Source organism: Neolamprologus multifasciatus, chromosome 13, assembly GCF_963576455.1.
Source record: "Neolamprologus multifasciatus chromosome 13, fNeoMul1.2, whole genome shotgun sequence".
Taxonomy (NCBI): domain Eukaryota; kingdom Metazoa; phylum Chordata; class Actinopteri; order Cichliformes; family Cichlidae; genus Neolamprologus; species Neolamprologus multifasciatus.
The window spans coordinates 14,018,572-14,038,555 of NC_140451.1; the positions used below are offsets into that span (position 1 = coordinate 14,018,572).

Here is a 19,984-nt window from a genome sequence, read left to right on the forward strand (position 1 = left end):
GTCCTGGCCTTTTTCTCTGAGAATTGGCTGCTGCGACGAGCTGCCTTCCTCCTCCGGAGCGTTGACTTTATTCCCTGCCTATCAACAGTAAAGACCTACTTTAGATGCTGTGGGAGCCTGAGGATTAAAAAAGAATGTTTTTTTTGTTTTTTGTAATCCCATCGTTTGCCAAGAGCATCTTCCCACACAACATCCTGACATTGTGTTCTTGCAATGCGCAGCCAATAAGTAAATAAAAAGAAACAAGACCATATGCTGCAGGAATATGCCCACCTTCACTCCCACTAAGTCTTCATCCTATTCCCTGATCTTCAGTGTGGCTCTAGATAACTCTGAGCATATCATCAGGCAGCAGTGTCCTTTCCTTAATCCAGATAATGAATGGTTCCTAGTAGATGCTGCACAGGGAAGGTTTGTGGACAGATTTCTAATAATACACCTTAATTCAAATGCACTAAATCTGGTAAAAGTGCAAAAAGAAAATGTGAAACCAAAAAAGGAGCGCAGGATGTGGTAGGTGTTATAAAAAGCAAAAAAGGAACGCAAACCTTATGGGAGTGATAGCATGCATGCTGCTGTGTATTGACAGCTTAGGTTTGTGCCTTTTTATACAACGTTTATGTCCCCCCTTTGTGTTGCATGTATTTGTCATTGTAACTCTGTCCTGAGGTGGTAAAAAACCATGAAAACATGCCCACATATATTCTTCATTCCCCTGGTGTCCTCATTATTAGTTATACAACACATGCCAAAGGAGATTACTCTCACTCATATAATCCTTAAACGAAGAATAAAACATCTTTTAGCTTTTGTGGGAGGACAGCACTCTCAGATCAAAGCCTTCTTTTTGAGGCTGCCTTGTTCCTGGCAAAAAGGCCTCAGTCTTGAGGGGTTCACCCTGGATGACCACAACACTAAAGTTTATTGGCCGACTCAGTTCAGGAAATGTCGGGTTTGTCCTTCCTCACAAAAGCTGCTGGAAACACGGGATTTATCAGTTCCGTTGCCACAGTGATGCTGTCGTGGCACAGCTAAGGGACCTGCAGTTCTCTGCTCTCTCTGCTGTGTGCAAAGTGTCAGTGACACAGTGAAGGCAGCATCCATCTGTGCTCCCTGCCACTATAAATCAGGGGAGGATAATGAAGCTGCCCTGCTGTACCGCGCCACTCTCCCACACAGTGATCACAGTACAGTGTGGTGAACAGAAAGCCCGCAGCCTTTCTTTTTATTTCTTTTTTTTTTTTACTCCTAATCTAGAAACAAAAGTGTCACTTGGATTGGATGGATTCATGTGTAAACAAATGGTTTGTGGCAAAAGGTGAAAAAAAAGTCCAGCTTGGTCTGGATTTCACAACCCAGATGAAAACAAAAGGGCTTGAAGGGCGGTTTAAAGATAAAGTTTCCACTTTTATCCAAGCCGCCCTTTGCAACTGCCCCCAATCCTTCAAATTGCATTTTTCCTATTGACAACAAGCATTTTAGCTACTTCACAGATAATGATGCAGTTCTTACCCCAGGACAGACTCACTCGTGAATAGCTTGGCTTTCAGGCCCATATGAGCCAGCAATGAATACCAGAGAGACACACACAAACAAGACCGCAATAGAAATGAGACAATAGAAGAGGATTACACAACTTTTGGTCACTAAGCCAGTTGATAATATCACTACAGGAACCATGGAGAACCAAACGAGTCTTGGTACACGCTGTAATGGCTCAGCCATGATCTCAGCACTCAACAACCAAATCACTTGTGAGACTGAAAGGGAAAATCTATTCAGGAGAAAACACTTTATTGTAGAAGCTTTGCTTGTTTATCCAGATGACACAGTGGAGAAAGTCTGTGGTATTACACACTGTACAATGACATTTACAGAGTTATGGCCGGACATGTATTTGACACTTGCTTATTTGCTGCAGGTTTGAATCCATTCCTGAATAAAACACCTTTAAGAAGAAAACAACTGTGTGTGATATAAAACACCTGTCCCCAACAGGTAATACATCTGCAATAGAGGGAAGAGCGCTTGATTGATGCAGGTTTTTGCACTTCAGTTTTATGGCAAATCTATTGCCAAGATACTGTTTACTGAGAAGAGGCAATACACAAAAAAAATCGGGGGTTTTCCATTAATAAAACGTCTGCCAAACAACAGCATTACCTGAGGTTATGAGCGGAGGTATATGTTTTAAAATGCCTTACCAGTTGTTGGTGTGTGAGCCAAACAAGCTGTCGTGTCTTAAACTTACAACACTCCTCTGTCTGAAATGTAATAGAGTTCAAAATGTACCACACACAGAGTAAAACTCTGGTTACCAAGTTACAGAGAACAATGCTGCAAATGAGAATCTCCATACAAAGGAATTTCAAATATGTCTTTGGCCGTGCATAGAAACTGAATTTGTGTTCTGAGGTTTGCATTTGAATGTTAGTTTAACGATCAATACAATGCACTGTGGGCAGGTGTGACTCTAAAAAAAACCCAAAAGCATAAGCCATTTTTTATGGCTTAAATGATCTGCGACTCCAATGTGTGGTTTATTTCTTTTTCTTTTTTTCCTTCTTAAAATAACCATATTCTGCACCCCTGACCTGGACGACTACCTGAGCAGCATACTTTCAGGATAGTTCACTTCAAACTAGAGCTACTCTAGTCATGTAGATGTGGCGTTTCACCAGATTTTAATACCATTGCGATACGTAAGGTAGTCTGGAGGTAATTTCCTAAAGGGGTCATGCACCTGGGCCCTACAGTACACTTGTGAACCCTGCTTAACAGGAAATCTAAGACGCTTAGAACACTAATGCCCAAATGGCCTCAGGTAGCTACAGTAGCAACAAAGAGCCTTTAAAACGCTTGTCTGAAAACTGGCCAGAAGTGTAAAAGAAATCTAAATGACTGCAAATTATTATTATTATTATTATTTTTAAATTAAGAGGCACAGCACAATACGGCTTTTTTAAGATTTAAAAGGATCAAGACAGTTGCATAATTAAAAAAAGAAAATGTTTTTACTTAAAATTCGCTTAAATTAATGAACTGAAAAGATATGTGACAGTACGAATATTTAGTAAACATTACATACTGTACACCACTGGTAAATCCCTGCAAAGGATATAACCCTCTTATGAGAGGAAAAATAAACAATTCAATTTGGTTTTTAGGAGCAGAGGCAAAGAGCTCTGTTGTTGACAGTTTATTGTTCTCCCACACAAAGGAGCAGACCCCTCTGCCAATCCACAGGCGCCTCACTGAAAAAATAGAAACCACGTGCAAAGGACGAGAATTTAAAGGTATTTAACTAAAACTGAAAGAAATAAAATAATGAACAGGCATCAAACTCCCAAAGCAAATATCCCTGCGAGCCCTAAGCACTGCTGTATACTTTTAAAATCCTGTTTTTGATGGGGAATGTAAATGATTCCCTCTTGACTTTTTATGATTCCAATGGAATTTCCTCATTTCATTCTTTTTCTTAATTAATTGACTTTTTTTAAACGTTTTGACATCTATTTTTTAATATATATTTCTTTAACAAACTGACATTCATCTGAAGACACGTGGATTTCCTCCCTTTAACGTTTACTTGAGAAGATTAAAATTCAGGATGCCTTTGCAACAGATCTACACCAATTACACATTGTTCACGAGTCCATCACACTGAGAGTCCCGGCTTAACAACAAGACATCAAAGCCAGGTGTCAGCAGCCTTTGAGGTGCGGAAGTGCGGAAAGTTTGTCGACTTTTCCCAAAGCAGCGGCATTTTCGACCCCTTTTAGCCACTCTTTGCATTTCCTTACAACAGTCTCATCCACATCCCCGTCCTCGTCTTCATACTCCACATCATCGTACTTGTATTGGTCATTCAGCAGAGATATTTTAACGATGGCGGTGATGTCCTGCTCCGCGCTCTCCGCTTTGGCGGCCGGCGCGCAGCCCTTGGACCCCCCGTGCGTCTTTTTGGATGGAAAAACTCGCCGGTGCCGGAAATCGGTGCCGGCGCAACACTTTTGTTGCTTTGCCATCATTTGTTTTTCTAGATTCCGTTTTTGGATGACAAGAATGGCTTCGGGGGTGAGACTGAGTGTAAATTGAATTTCCTTCTTCCCTTCCTCTTTTCCACTGAGTTGTCTCGTGGAGTCCATGGAGCTGGAGCGCCTGACTCCTTCAGATGAATCCTGAGGTTTGGGCACCATCAACCACGACGGCTTTCCCTGGGTCTCTTGCCCGGCACCGGGCTTCTGAGTGGGGCTTTTATTTTTGTCCTGCTGGGGTTTTCGCCCCAAGTTCCTTAAATTCGCCGATGCCCAAGATGTGGGCTGTTTCTCCTTATCCGACCCCCCTCTCTCTCCGCAGGATTTGCTGGTTTGCTCAGTCTGAGGAGGCACTCCGTTGGCTTTCTTTTTCCCGAATAGTTCCCTGCCAGGCGATGAGATCCGCTGGTGGAGGCTGATGGGTGGAAAAGGCATCGTTGTGTCTGGAAGTGGTCAGGATATAAAAGCGTGCAAATTATTGCAATTAGTGCAGAAGAGGAAGCCCTGCGTAAAGCGACGACCGGTGCTCTGCGGGCATAATCCAACAGAGACAAGGTGGAGGGGGTTGCGGTGCACCTGTTGTCCGCGCTGACTGGAGTTCAACTGGTTCACACAAGGCAGCCCGGCCGCTTTATGCAGGAGCCGGCAGGAAGGCGTGGCAAGAAGCGCCAAACAAAGCCGTGAAAAAAACTGATGATGTCATTTCATAATTTTCAACAACTTCCTCAAACGATGAGCCACATCCACCCAGAGTTCCCCTCATCTCCTGTCACAGCGCCTCTCTGCTGCTTTCCAGTTATTGGATCCATTTCTCGTGCATTATCGTGCCTATCATAAGCTTTTCAGGACATAATGAGCCTGAAAACTATGAATCATCATTGAATGTTTTTCACAAAAGTGATGCCATTAAATAACTAAATTTCAACACAGTAAAAAAGAATTAAAAAGCCGGGGAAAAAAAGACTTCTTATAACATTTAGCCCATAACGTCTTTATTCGAAATACAAAACTCAAAATGTTCAACAACTTCAAAAGTATCAATACTCTGATTTATTTGCACTGCCAAAACATACTTGGATGAAAAGAAAGAGAACTTATGGTCATAATCATGAGTTTAGTCCTTGGTGCTCAGATCAGTGTGTCCTTGAACATATCACAGGAACAATGGCATGCAGTTTCATTGTATCCTTTCAGTCAATATGACCTCAAATGTCAATTATCTGATGTGTATTGACAGTCACTTTTGTTACTCCAGCCATGTAGACTATGAAATAGCATCTCATAGGATACACAAATAATCTGCAATATTGATTTTTCTTTGTCTTTCTTTGCTTCTATCTGCACTTTCTGCCAGGCAGAAATCAATGAGCCCTTTTGCTAATCTGTAGTTATTAAACGATTTTCTATTGCCTGCATATTTTACGGTTTGTGAAACATCTTGGCTTTAAGTCATGTATGAGATGCAGTTGCTCTGGGGATGGGGAAATAAAACTACATTTAAAATGCATGTGTGTTTAATGCTTTTTGAAAATTAACAGTCTTCAGACACTTAGAATCAATAACTGGGACAGCAGCTCCCACCACAACACAGGCCAAGTTATTTATTCATCTCTGCAAGAAGACTTAGATCATTAAGCTAAAGAAGACACACAGACTTGTTTAATTTCAGTGCTCGCCGAGGCATGATCCCCGTTCTCTCTGACATAACAACAGATTAAATGTACTGAAGGGGAAACAGTTGGGACGCTAACAGATTGCTGGGGTCAGGGTTCTTCTCCTTCATCTTTAAACTTTGGTGTAATCCAAAAATGGCTGCTATGGAAAACCAATCAGAAAAAACAAAGACGACAAACTCTCTCATCTCAAAGAATTATTTTATCCCCCCAAGATTACTTCGAGAGGGATTTGCTGGGTCTCTGCCAAGTCAGATAACAATAAGTACTGAGGGGAGATTTCGCCCATGGTAATCCAACAAAAATACAAGTGTCTACCCCCCCCCCCCCCCCAAAAAAAACAAAACAAAACCATAAGCGTAGCAAGAAAAGAAAAGAAATGGAATTATTTAATCTGATAAAGCAATTAAGAAAAAAAAAAAAACTAAACAAAACTTGAGCTATGCTCTTATTACATAGAAAAACACATTTTAGTTTAAATTAAAAAAAATGCAAAGGAATCAAGACTGCTGGCCCAAGGAGCTCTAAAAAGCAGAAACACCTCTGTTAGTAGGATGTGAACATCTGCACCACAAATGGGGGTAGGAAAAGGTTATGAGTGTTCTGGAGGAGGTTGTCATGACAACCACATCCTCAAAGGCTACACCATCACGCTGAAGCGGTATAGGGGAACATGATGCCAGCTATATTGGGTTATTAGGTCACGTAAAAATCACAATGCTCAGAAAAGCGTAATTAACTGGGTCACTGCTACATCTGGCAGGAAATCAACCTAAAAAGGAGAAGCATTTTGAACATGATTTCACATGATACACTGAAGATTGAGTGCTTTTTAAATTCTGTTTAGCTGTAGAAAAAAAAAAAATCATATTTCAGGCATTATCAGTGAAGCAGTGACACAATTGCCAAGTGGAAAACATAAACATGGAATAGCATCTCAGAGCCTTTTTGCACATCACACACACACACGCATGCACAACAGAGAGAGATAATGCTCTGACAACGTTTGCATGTAGGAAGCCAGATGACAATTAATTTGTATACTGCTCAAAATGCAAATATAGAACCTGACTTAAATTTGAACTGGTTTCTTCCTGCTGTATATAATCAGAAGGCACTTTTGTTGTATTTGACCACATACCAGACTCAACATCAGTTTCTGCACTTCAATGGCATAAATACACTCAGAAAATTCAGGAATATTTTTAAATATATTAACCATTAAAGGCACCCATTACTCATGTCAAAAGCAAAAGACTGATACCTATTATCTGGTGATAGTTATAGACCTTTAGCTACACTTAAAAAGCAAGACTTCACAGTATGAAAGCCATAATAAAAATTTGGAAATATAATGTATATACAGTATCATGTATATTTTACAAAGCCTCTTGTTCGCAGTTTGCATATTAGGACCAGTCTTGATAGGAAACTGTAGACTTTGGAGTCCTAACTCAGACAGGTCGTGAAGCACTTGATCACAGCATCCCTGTCAAAACAAATAAAAGAGAGAAACAGAAAAAAAGGCAATTAAGAAATGAAAGGAAAAACTACATATAGCAAAGACAAAATTCTGCCATGCGTACAAAATTAAAAGCGACAATGAGTCCATTTTTACGATAATCTGGGTGGGGCTCATCGTGAATAAGTGAGCGTGTTTTGGCGGGGAGGGACCACATGCTCAGAATGATGGGGGCTTCCTTTTCTTTTTTTTCCCCCCAGGTACACCAAGTTGAAGGATGATGCAATGCAATCCGTCACCATGGCAACCACAGATCATTGCCTACTCTATTTCGCTTCACACAGTTTGTTCTTGCCATCAGTGGTTGCTATGCAGACTTCGCCTGCAGACACGTTCGAAATTGGAAGGAGGAGGTGCAAAACCCGTCAAGGTTAAAAGAACAAGGGGGATCATGAGCAGTCTGACAGGGAGGAGGGGAGGCCGCAGGAGAGAAGGGTTGCTTCCTTAAATGCTTTGGTTTTTATCAAAACAAAAGCAAAAAACCAAACAACTAAAAAACAAACAAACCAACCTCTTCTGTGTTTTAAAAAAATGTATCTCAAGGGCTTTCCCCAATTTCTGATTAGATGTCTGAGCCAACAGCAGCCTTAAAGTGCTGTGGGACGTGCACAGGCAGCAGGTTTTAGTATCTCTCTGCATGTGTGAGGGGATATAAATAGGAAACAAGGTAAAATACATTAAAGGATCAAGTCCACTGGCCATGTGTTATGGCAGTGGCCAGCCAGGTATTGGAGACTGTTGGAACACAGACAGGGATGGGAAGTACTATAGCATTGTGTCACCCCATAAAATCGTGAGATCAAAATATGCAGAAACAACTTAAAACAACAGAGACCGAAGCAATCAAGTCTGAATTAAATGAAAAATGGATTAAAGTAAGAGGCTTAAGGAGACAGAACACAAATGTGTTGACAAATAACATAAGAAACACAGCAGTAACAAAGAAGCAGCTGATTGGCAGCATTTTAGTATCAAGCACAAAAAAGAAACAAAGCCCTGCCATAAAATTTGCATTCCTCTACAGGAATTTGTTTTTTGGGGAGTGACATGGGAAAAGGTCTTTGTCTAGGCCTCGTTTTGTTGTTATATTTTGGGCTGGGGGAGGGGGAGCTTGAGGTTGTTAAAAGGACGTCCCTCAGCTGTCAGGATGGATTATAGGGTTGCCCAAACACACAAGATACTTAGTGGGTGGGGGTTGCATGGGGGCTCTGGACCAAATGAGCTATAACCCAACTTACATCTGAACTGACAAAACATCACACCTCATGCCTGGCCTGGCGGTAAAGCAGTGAGGTGGTACAGCATATGGCACCAAAGTGAACACTTTTGGTACAGTGGAGAATTTTTTTGCTTTTAAAGAAAAGCTGCAAAACATTAAGACACCTGTGACAACGACTTATGACACTGCAGGCTTTTTGTCTTTGATGCAGCACAGCTTAGCCAGATCTAATCAGAAATTTGCATTGTGCCTTAACCCTGTAAAGCTTAACACAAGCTCATTATATGCAACGTAAAAGCTACATTAAGGAAAATATTTTTGGCAAATCAGATTCAAAGAGCATTATTTCATTTAGAAAAAAAAAAAAAGCTACTTCATTTTGATATTATGGATTTAGCAATGATGTCACAGCACTAAAGCATGGAGGGTGTGAAAACAACAGGCTGCCATTTGTTTGACACCAAGAGCCTACACTGATCGTAATGGGGGATTAGAGCCATATGGTGGACGCAAACAAGAGAAATACGTAAATAAAAAAAACATGTTTTCATTGAAGGGTCATGCACGCCAGAGAGTACGAGCACATATCCATATATCAAGGCAAAGCTTGCAAAGTATAATCCTGTCATCTTACCTGGCAAATGGAATATAAGAGATGCTATACCTGAAAGAGAAGAAACACACAAAAGGATGAGGGAAAATACTGGTGATGGTGGGATATTTTTAGGACAGATAGTGATTGTAGAAGAAGATACTAATTACGAATGAACTGTGCATGTCATGTACCAGTTTAAGTAGATCACCTGTATTTAAAGTCCTTTGCATTAGTATTCACCTACTGATGAAGAATGAATGAATGAATGAATGAATGTGTCCCTTAGCTCATTTTAAATTTGATTCAATGTTTACATTTATTTTATTATTTAAGGCCACTACAACAAAATACGTTGAACTAACTAGTTGTCCTGTAAATTCCTTTTAAAATCTTTCCAGGAACTGAAATCTGATACGACAATGCTTATGACAAAGGTTCTTTTATATCACTTAGCAGTTTTATCACCGTCCCTCTTCCCCGCTCTTTTTCTTTCCCTCTTTCTTTCTCAGTTTTCTTTTCCCCAGTCAAGTCTGTGCCGTGTTCAGCAAATGAAAATAAAATAAGCAATAAAAGGTGAATCAAATAGACCAATACGGCAAGGCTGGGATGGTCCATTTGGTAAAGTAAATCCGTTGGGCATCTTTGTTTGCCTTTAGACAACAATTCTGATGGCGAAAGAACCAAATGGTACAGGCAAAAAAACAAAAATATAAAAATCACTTAGCAGTGATTAACAAAATGTAATTGTACATTAATTGGACGTACTGTAATCTTTGCACAAATAATTGTGGACAGAAAGGTAGCAGGCACACTTATGAAACAAACACAGAACCCTATCCAGGAAATGATCACGGCTAAGGTTCAGCTTAATAGATTCCTGATGAAGCCAGTGATGTATTTTAAATATGTGAGGAATGTACTGACACTGTTAAATAATCAACTAGAGCGCAAACACAAGCATACCGACAAGAATTCCCATCTGTCTTAAGCAGAGCTGTAACAAATATAACAAGCAGTGTAACACACTTTTACACGTGAATCTTCTGACTATCTTAATTTAGTTAGAGCAAAGAAGGATGTTTAATAACAAAACCATTGTAACTATCTTGAGCTTCTGACAGTCAGTTGTGGTTGAGGATCATATGATCATTTCACAGAATTCAGCCCAAGGACTGGACTTTGACCCCATCTGTGCGGGTCAGTGGCGACGTCTTATTACGGAACCACCTTCGCACAGACGTCTGAGCGGCTGCGTGGGAGTGCACTATGCCCCCAGTCTGTTAAGAATGAGTTCTGGATGTGTGACTTGTGGTTTCCATGGTGATGCCTTTGAGAACGCAGGCAGAGCGGAAATGAATGTACGACATGTAGGTGTAAAAGCAGTGTGATTGTAAGCTGACACAGGCTATTCCCTTCCTCCATAGTTCCTAGTGGCTCATTTTTCCATGCAGTCACACACAGTGTCTTTTGTTAATGCTGTGCAAATATGTTCAAATAAGTGAACGTACAAATTTCTGACAGGCTAATCCATATCATTCATTCACGTCTAAGGTTAAGCTTAATTCCACTGACTGTGTGGATGTCAAATAAAAGCTCAAATAGCTTGTAAGCTTGATATTTGCATGATATACATTTAAGTCAATTTAACAACAGGCTGAAAAACTTAAGCAATTCATCAGTTTGCAAAATTACTGACAACTTCTAAGCTCTGCAAACTAAAAAGGCCAAATATTATAAAATGCTCTAGTAAAAATAACATTACTCTCAGATGAAAAAGATTCATGACTTATAAAGATTTTAAATGTAATAAGAACTAAAAAGAGAAAAAACGGCTTTAAAACATTTGAGTAAAGGACATGCAGTTAAATGACAAAAGAAATTATTGTGGACGTTGTAAATAGACATTATAAAGTCACAGTTTTTAAAACACTATAACTTATAAGTGAAAGATGGGTTGTTTAGCTCTTTGTGTTACACACTTAGCATAACAACAGATAACTAATTAAGGACTAATAGGTGCCATGTATTCTCCCTGGACCGTTCACATGTAATTTTCATTATAGTAATGACTCCACAGACAGCTGGCAGCCACTTCGTGTTGTGTGTAAACAATCCATGCCTGTCTGCCCAAACCCCACAGCTAAATAGCACTACACTATCCTGCCTTCTTCTTTACAGGGCAAACATACGCTGACCTACAATCAGGCATGGCCTCTTGCCCATCAGTCTTATTACAACACCTTTAACTGTAACCTGCATTTCAAACAGATGTCACTGTCTGCTCTGGCAAACTAGGGTAAACCAATTTAATCAATATACTTGGATCGTGCTTGCTATCATTTTGCCCTGAACAATAAAATCCAGTATAGCTTGGCTAAAATTAAGTGTATTAGCCTTTACACTTTTAGCCAAATATGTGGCTCACTTACAGATGTATCTACGAATACTATAAAATAAACTTATGTTGCGAAGTATAACATAAAATAAGATCTAGGGTTTCTAAGCAAACTGTTAGATTTTAATGAGTTATTCATTGCAAGTGTCAGTGGTCTGAGGCTGATCACTGTAGGTGTGAATAATGAACAAACTGTACTGAAATGGTTTAGACTACTAAGTCATCCTTACCACGTCATTGCCAGAAACTGCAGAATACAGAAGATTATGGCCAGTCCCTTTTTACCCCACTGTAAAGTTAATAAAAAAACATTTAATAACACTACTTTAAATTAATAACTGCAAACTGATTTGTTTGTATTGAAACATACTTACCCAAAACACTGAACAAAGCGTTAAGACCAGGCAGAGCTGTAAGAAGAAAGGAGAGATCAGCTTGCATAAACTTTTTGCTTGCTTGTACAAAGTTCACAGTTTTACTTTTTCTCCTTTTATTTTCAACCTATCAGAAAAACAACGTAAAAAACAAACAAACAAACCCCCTAAAACATTTAAATGTTACTCAAGAAAACATCTACACTATCAAGGTGAAATGTGTTACGTTACTCATAAATCACCAACTGCTGTGCAGTGTCTTGCATAATCTAAGTCTAAATAGTAAAACACAGTATTTACCAGCATAACAATGGTTGCTATCAGTCGTGTTGGTTCAAACATGCGCTTCAGCTGTTTTAGTGGTCCCATTAGGAAGCAGGTGCTTTGGGAGAACAATAAAAAAAATAGATGGATTAAGCTCAGTAAACAGGTCTGTTATAGCTGTGGTTGTCAAACAAGCAGAGAAAAACTTCACACCCTCAATGCATCACTTTTGAACAATACAGAAGTTTAAGCTAAGAAAACAAACAAACAAAAAAAAGCTCATAGTTTCAAGCCTTCCACTGCAACAGTCACACTGGCTCATCTGCGTTTGCCTCCAAAGGCGGCATCCGTTTATCAGGACTTCCAGTTTAACCACTCTACTTTAAGACTTCCAGTTTGGTCAACAATTACAACTACAGAAGAGTAAAAACTGATAGCTCATGTCACATGATAGCTGATTGTTTTGAGTATGAAAGTGTGGTCCTTAAGCACTGTATACCTGCATTCACTGAGGCTTGCTGATAAGTAATTGGCCAATGGAATTTTGCCAACAAGCGGACTACAAAACGTAAACCAGATAACTGCCCATCAGGTGGCCATGCTCCACAGATGCTCTCGAATTATGAATCATTATTATAATTATAATATAATTATAATTTGCCTTCATAGCATTAAGTAGTCATTTTCCCTCCCCAGTGATTATCTGCAGTGCAGCAGAGGCTGAATACAATAAATATGTAGTTGCTTTCACAGCCATCTTGAATTGCATTTTGGGGGTTACGAGGCTTTGGTAGTAACAACAGTAGTTGTTAACTGATGGGCAGCTGCTCACTGAAAAAAGAGTAAATGGGCAGAGATGTGTCTGCAGTGGAAAAGCAGTACATGTAACCGTCCAAGCCTAAAAAGTTGATAGGAAAAGTTGACAAAAAACAAACAAATGTATAAATACTGTAGGGTTAAAAAAAAAAAAAAAAAATCTCAGGGAAGTCCCAAACTAAATTCACGAGAATGGGACAGATCCCTTTTGTAAACAAACTGGTTCCCCACAACATGAGTAATACACTGACCGCATACAGCACAGTATGAGTAACATCTGAAAAGTGTGACCAACAAAATCAAATTTGGACTACATGTGGCGATAATTACAGTTTAAATGTTTCATTCCCAACACTTAAGACCTCCTACATGATGCATGTGTTACGTCAGTGAATTTAACAAGACAAAGGCTTTCCCCACTGACGAGGCACGCAGCTTTGGGCTCAGCTGAGCTGAGTGGGCAGAGGGAGTCCGTGGAGCGTCACATCTGTTAGATGAGACACAAGAGTAATGTGGGCTGACGCAGGCTCTCTCTGCTGGTCTGTTGAGAGGGAGGCTTTTTTTTTTTTCCTCCTCAGAGTGTTAAAGACACTAATGATTGGCGCACATGCTGGGAAAAAGATCTGGCACCTAAAAGAGTGTGTCACTGACTGTAAAACTGATCACGTAATTTTAACACATTAAGTGTTAAGATTTTGGCAGATCACTGAATAGACATTTGAAATCAGAGTTTAAGCTAAATTGAGCTTTTGTTGCGTTACATAATTTTGTTCTTTTGTCATTAAAAACAGCACATAGTGCCTCCTGTTTTCATACCTGTGGCTGTCAAGAAGAATCCAGCAGCATACTGTTTTTATAAAGTAGGTTAAGCTCTGTAAAATAATATGATACTCTTTTGCACTGGACTGTTAACCTGAGCTATGAAGAAGGTGACCTAGTTTCTTGATGCATCTAACCTTCTGGATATTTAATACCTGAAAACAGAGACTGTACAGTCTGATAACAATCACCAAATCAAGCGTTCGGTGTCTGTCAAAAGAAGTCAAAGACATTACTGTAAGATTTAGACCTTAGTTCATCTACAAATACAAATCTAAATGTTGTAGATCTGGTGACATCTATAAAGATACATTTCTAATCTTAAGCTTTATATTGAGTTTTTTTCGTCTACATTGCTGGTATGTGATTTTTAAGAAGGGGGTTAGTTTAGATTTCTCTCTACTGAAAAGTCTTGACTTAACTATGTGAAGGTCCCCAAGATGATCCATTTATAAACTGGTACCGAATAAGTAAAACTAAAGTTTTAACCACACTTTGTAAGTATGGTTCCCTGTGACAGGAAAGAAAACAGCTGTTTGCTCCTATACAAAAAAAACAAAAAAAAAAAAGAGCTCATTTACTCACATCCTCCAATAAAAAACACTCTCTACTAGAGACACATAGCTATGCTGCCCTTGCTCGTCTCTGTGGGAATCCTATCCTGTAGGTAGGATGTAAACTGCAAACCCCTGTGAAGCTCTACGAATTAACTTATGTCAAAACCTGATGTACACCTCGCCTACGTAACTGCACAACACTTTGATGGAGCTCTTTTGCAGACCTCTGCTGACAACTCTTATGCATTCCAGCTTTTCACCGCAGTTTTTTTAATTTAACAGTTAGAAGGATAATATTCATGGTCTCAAAATAAGGAATAATTATAACAGTGTCAGTAAGGACTCACAGATTCCTGGGTGAGTGCAACATACCCAGGTTATCTGGATTCATTTACCCTAACATTGGCGTTCAGGATAAGTGGTCAAAAGAAGCTAGTTCTCCAACTCACTAAGTTAACCCAGGGTTTCCCCTGCATGTTCACATAAAAGGAGTGATGTTGGCAGGATCTGACCAATCTAAAAGGTGTGTTTCACAGATCTTAAGAATCTTCTGCGAGAGAAAATGCCACCCATTCTAGAGACTTTAGGTGATTAACAATCTATAAAGAACATACAATATGTAAACACCAGTAAAATATGAAAGATGAATGCTGTAGAAAATCATTACAGAGCAGTGAAATAAACATTCTAATTCCAGTCGATTATTTTATGGCTGAGTACATTTTCTGTACTGATTTTCACTCCTAAACTGATAACTAAAGCATTGAAAGTTTAAACTGGTCTACTTATACGTTTACAATATCAGCAGAGAATCTACATTATACTTCAAATATGATGCTAGTAAAGGAATCAGTAAAAACAAGGCAGCCCCACACCAATGACTTGCTCCCAATAGTTTTAGTTTGTATACTTTCAGCAGCAAACTCTGTAGTGTTTCAAGGATTGAGAGTACATATTAACTGAAGAAATAGAATTCAAATAAAATGGGTACAAATTTGATAAGAGGTCTGAAAAGACAGCGCAAGTTTGCTGTAATAAAATGTGTCTACAAATGTGTATTTATTACTGATGATGGTGAAATTCAAAGACTTTAGAGGTCTTTGAATTTCAAACACTAAAAGTTGTACAAAGTGCGTTCTTATAAAATTTGGAAAACCTAAAAATTGCTATCAGAGCTGCACAGGAGTGACAACTTTAATAAATGACAATGCTTTCATCAAGATTAGATTACTTGCTTTGTTACATCAAACTGTATAACTCATACTGACAATAATATGTAACAATGTCATTCATTATGAGCTGAAAACATCTCATAGTTCTTCAGGCACAGTGTTGCAAACAGAGCAGCAGGTTATGAATGAACACAAGGACAATGTTGATAAATCACACACACTACAGAAAGTCACCACAAAGCAAACCTTAAAGAAATATGACTGTCACAAGATACTCCAGCCATGAGTGACAATATAACCTTTAAGATGACTTTTTTCTTTTGTTGCTTTCTTGCAGTGTGTCATACTGATGACAAAAGGCTGATGATAATACAGTACAATACCAGTAACACTTAAAATTAAACTGGACTTACCTGGCAAGAGCTGCAATATTCCCTAGTGTGTAAAAGACTGCAAAGAGCTTCAAGCCACTTGGAAGGAACAGCAGTGCTGTGCCCTGGTAAAGAGATTAAAAAAGAAAAAGAAAAAATAATTCCGCTACACAAATTCATATCACCATTTTTCAGCAAGGGTAGGAGGCAAAAATAAACAGATATAATAGCTACTAAGTGAGACCTAGAACTTAACCAGGTTAAAGGGTTAACTGTTAATAACCCTGTTAAAAATTCTGCGGAAAAAAGAGAGAGAAAAAAGAAAAAGAGCAGAAGTGGCTGTCCTGTGGTTGTACTGAAACACGTTTGTCTCCCCCTACTGTTAGAAACCCATAAGGTTGGTTTGGATTATAATAGACTTTAGTACTACTGGACCGCTGCTGCAGTCAGGGGCATATCTAAAAGGGGGCATGGGTGGCACTAGTGTTGCTGAAATATTTACTTAATTACTTTTACTAGTACTACGCCGTTTTCTGCTTTTACTCTACTAAATTCTGAATGTGATTATTACTCTTCTTATGCCAGACTATCCATTTTAAAGCTTCAGTTATTTATTATTTTGCAGATTAATTACACTATTATATAGTACCAGTCTACCAACTAATAAGTAAGTAATTAAAATAATCAACAAGTGTATTCATTAGAAAGATAAAGGCTTCAATAAATAAATCATTATAAATCGAATAATATCATGTAAATAATTCTAAAAAGTGTCATTACCCCAGAGTACTTTACTATAGGTACTTTAAATATATTTGGTTGAACATCATACGAATTATTACATTACTTTAATCTTTTACTTAAGCAAAAAGTCTAAATACTTTTTCTATACACGATTTGCATTAAATATTTCCGACTAAACATTCTAATCTCCTGTGCCTCCCTATCGCCACTGCTGCATTCTCGGTCTCCCCTGTGAAACCCAAATAATAAAAAAAAAAAAAAAAAAAAAAAACATCCTGGAAACACCCCTGGCTGCAGTCCAATTGTAAACAGAGCTTATGTTTAGCCATAGGAAGAGATTATAAAACACTAATATCTTTCTTTTGATAAGTTGTGAGGGTTTCAGCCTTATCTAAAGTTATGATTAATAATTTCAATAAGATAAAATAGTCGGTGGCTCTACAGTGTGGTTGTTCACACATAAGACTAACACGTTTAACATCAGGAGGAGATACAAATCCCCTTTGGGGCTGCGTCAGGAAGGTAATCAAATGTGAATAAGGGAGCAGCTGTAAGAAGCTTCTAATAAGATGAAGCAGCTAAGATTCTGGGAAAAAGAAAAAAAAAATCTGGATAGATATTCATTCTGCAAAGACACTGCTGCATTTAGTGATATTTATATAATCAGACAAGCAGCAATAGGTTTGTAAATGTGTATTTTAGTTATTGCTGCAAACACGGTGATGGCTAGCAGTGTGTGAGCAGCCAGAAAAAACAACAAAAAAATTGAAAATAGGACATTTAAAGACTTAAATATTATGCGTTTTCATGCCGCTAGATTTTCTACAACGATTGTGGTAACTGTAAATGTTACCACCTATAAACAAAACCTATACAATGGGTGTGAAAAATGGCAGTGGCTTCAAACTGTTGACAGCAAGTTTCCTCCTTCTCTTCTGCAAGGCTACAAACTGATAAGTAAGATTTATGTACCCGATGTGGGTTACTTAAGTATAAGTGACAGTAGGAGTTGATCGTACTGATCTGCTGGAGTAACAGAGGAAATTGCTTTGGCGGCAGTAGAGGAAAAAAAATGCCTTCTCCACATTCCTTTGGTCAGTATGAAGGCAAAAAGGACACAACATAAATTTTGCCTGACAAATACACTCACAAGTATTGAACACAGGATGCCTCCAGCAAAGCAGATGACGAACCATTTCACCCTGGTGCTGTAGCTGAGAGTGCTGGCATCAAGGACCTGGTGAGAACAATGGGAGGATGTCACAAGACAGACCCAGTGACCTGCAGAAAAAGCCCACGGGCTTCCTGCTAATCAATCATACAGCGGCTACACCACAAACAGGGATTATGCTAGCATATGTTAAGAAATACAGAACATAACTGAAGTAGAATCTGCAAAGAATAAAAAATAAAAGCAGGAAAAAAGTGTAGAATACAAAACACCAATAAACAGACTTCGAAAGCATTACCTTACCTTATTTCCTCCTTATCGTGAACGCGTGAAAAAGAGGTACAAATAAATACACATGACTCAGTAAAGTTAAGTGCTAACAAAAAGTCAAGACAGCTGTCTTTAAACGGCGAGAGGACGCTAGTTAACCGGAGCTAACACAAAATAGCATTTTTTCATTATTAACTGCTACAAGCCGCTAACTCAGTGAATATAAAATCGCATGCAGACAACGGTATCTTAACATTAGCTCAAAATTTTAAACAGGCAGCGAAAGCGATGCTTTATTATTAGGTGTTTGAATGTTATCCGTTCTCTTGACAGTCCGTTAGCATTAGCAGCGTAGCCTGTCAAGCAGTACCTACCTGTGCAGTGAGACCCAGTTCCTCGTTGTCGTCTCGGCCGCTTAGCACACGACGAAGCTTGTCCATCGCTACGAGCTAGCTGGCGAACTGGCCAGAAAAAAAGCGGCCCGCTGTTCTCTTTTTCAGACTGTAACCTATGTGGTTTATACCCACAACTGTTATCGCAGCTGTTATAAGTTTGACTTCCTGTGTACTGCCCTTTGTACGTACTGACTTGGGGTCGGTTTAATTGCAGTCAATTTGCTACCATTTCCGGGGCTGGCATTTCTATCACAGACCCCAGATCAGCTCAAAGGCGACTTCCTTAACGCCACTTCCTTTGAATTGCTACTGTTGCCTCTCCGTAGCGGATTGGTTAGTAATACCTCAAGGGTATTTCTGACCCTGTTTAATTATTTTGTTTTAAAACCAACACGAGAAACACAGATTTACAGTCACATAAATATATCCAGTATTAGCGAAGGATTTCTGGTCTGTTCCTTGAGAAAATGCGCTCTTACTGTTTTTTATCAATGATGTTGCTTTGTCGCCACCCAGTTGAGATATTACGACAGTGCAAAAAAAAAAAAATACAATTAAAAACAACAACAACAACCTGGCACTGTCTTCCCAGCAGAGAAGCAACGGACCATCTTTGGTCGTCGCACTGGTTTATCTTGTGGAAAGAGTGCTTGGGATTAAGTCCATCAATAACTTTAGCATTAGTTCAACCATGCCCAAAAGAAAGATCATCCGACACGTTTCACTGATTGAGCAGTTAAGTAAGGAAACGTTTAAAAAACACTGCTGATTTTTAATTAAATCCTACGCTTTTCGCAGATATATCTCCATCAAATTTTTTTTTGAACAAGTGGAATTTAAAATACCTTGTTGTTATGCTCAGTTTTCAAACATCCATCTAGATCATTACCATGTTTCTAATTTAATATATACTGAATATACTCTTTCAGTATAACGACTTAAAACATGTTGTGTTTCAAGGCTACACAATGTTGCCTTGCCTTTATCAGCAACAGTCCTACAACGGGCGCCAAACGAGATACAGTTATGGGAGGCTTCTGACTTTGGGTCACACTGTTCTCCCGAGGGACACAGTCATCGACTTTGGATCTTTATGTGCATGCCAAACGAAATCTTCATTTTAACTATCCTAAAATACACTCCAATTACAGACACAAGGGTTAGCAAACTCAGCAGTGAGGGAAAAGTGGCTCTGAAAGCATCCAATCACAGCAAAACCATTGCCAGGGGAGGAAGATGTTGGTGGTAATTGAACATCAAAGGTTATTGTCTCTTGGATGTTTGCGGTTTACTTTCAGATACTTTCTCATTACGCCAGTTTAGCCTACATCTTAAACGATACACCGTCACAATGATCTACGTATGTTCTTTTAACCAAGGTCACTGCTGCAAGTCTAACTGGGGATCCAGATGATTGTGTTTACAAGCAGATGTGCTCATAGAAAACGTATAAATCCGGTAATAATGTATCCAGTCGTTAAAAGTTTCTGCGTTCTGTTTTGGGGTGCTTTAATACGCAATCATGTCCACATTAATCTTACTTAGAATAGACCTAATAATGAATCGTCATCATCAAAAAAAAAAAAAAAA

General features: G+C 38.9%; 2 protein-coding genes across 2 annotated transcripts; both read right to left on the reverse strand.

The window, feature by feature from the left end:
* Nucleotides 1–1,777: 1,777 nt before the first annotated feature.
* prr18 (proline rich 18) lies at nt 1,778–5,393 on the reverse strand. Its single transcript, XM_085181813.1, has one exon. It carries the CDS (start codon nt 4,470–4,472, stop codon nt 3,705–3,707), a length of 768 nt encoding a protein of 255 aa, XP_085037939.1. The 5' UTR covers nt 4,473–5,393; the 3' UTR covers nt 1,778–3,704.
* A 151-nt stretch (nt 5,394–5,544) lies between these two features.
* On the reverse strand, nt 5,545–18,640 carry sft2d1 (SFT2 domain containing 1). Its single transcript, XM_085181814.1, has 8 exons — nt 18,374–18,640; nt 17,709–17,795; nt 15,857–15,939; nt 12,116–12,197; nt 11,816–11,851; nt 11,672–11,730; nt 9,086–9,115; nt 5,545–7,199 (listed from the first exon to the last, which is right to left on the reverse strand). The coding sequence occupies exons 1-8, from the start codon at nt 18,437–18,439 to the stop codon at nt 7,160–7,162; spliced, it is 483 nt and encodes a 160-aa protein (XP_085037940.1). The 5' UTR covers nt 18,440–18,640; the 3' UTR covers nt 5,545–7,159.
* Nucleotides 18,641–19,984: the final 1,344 nt, after the last annotated feature.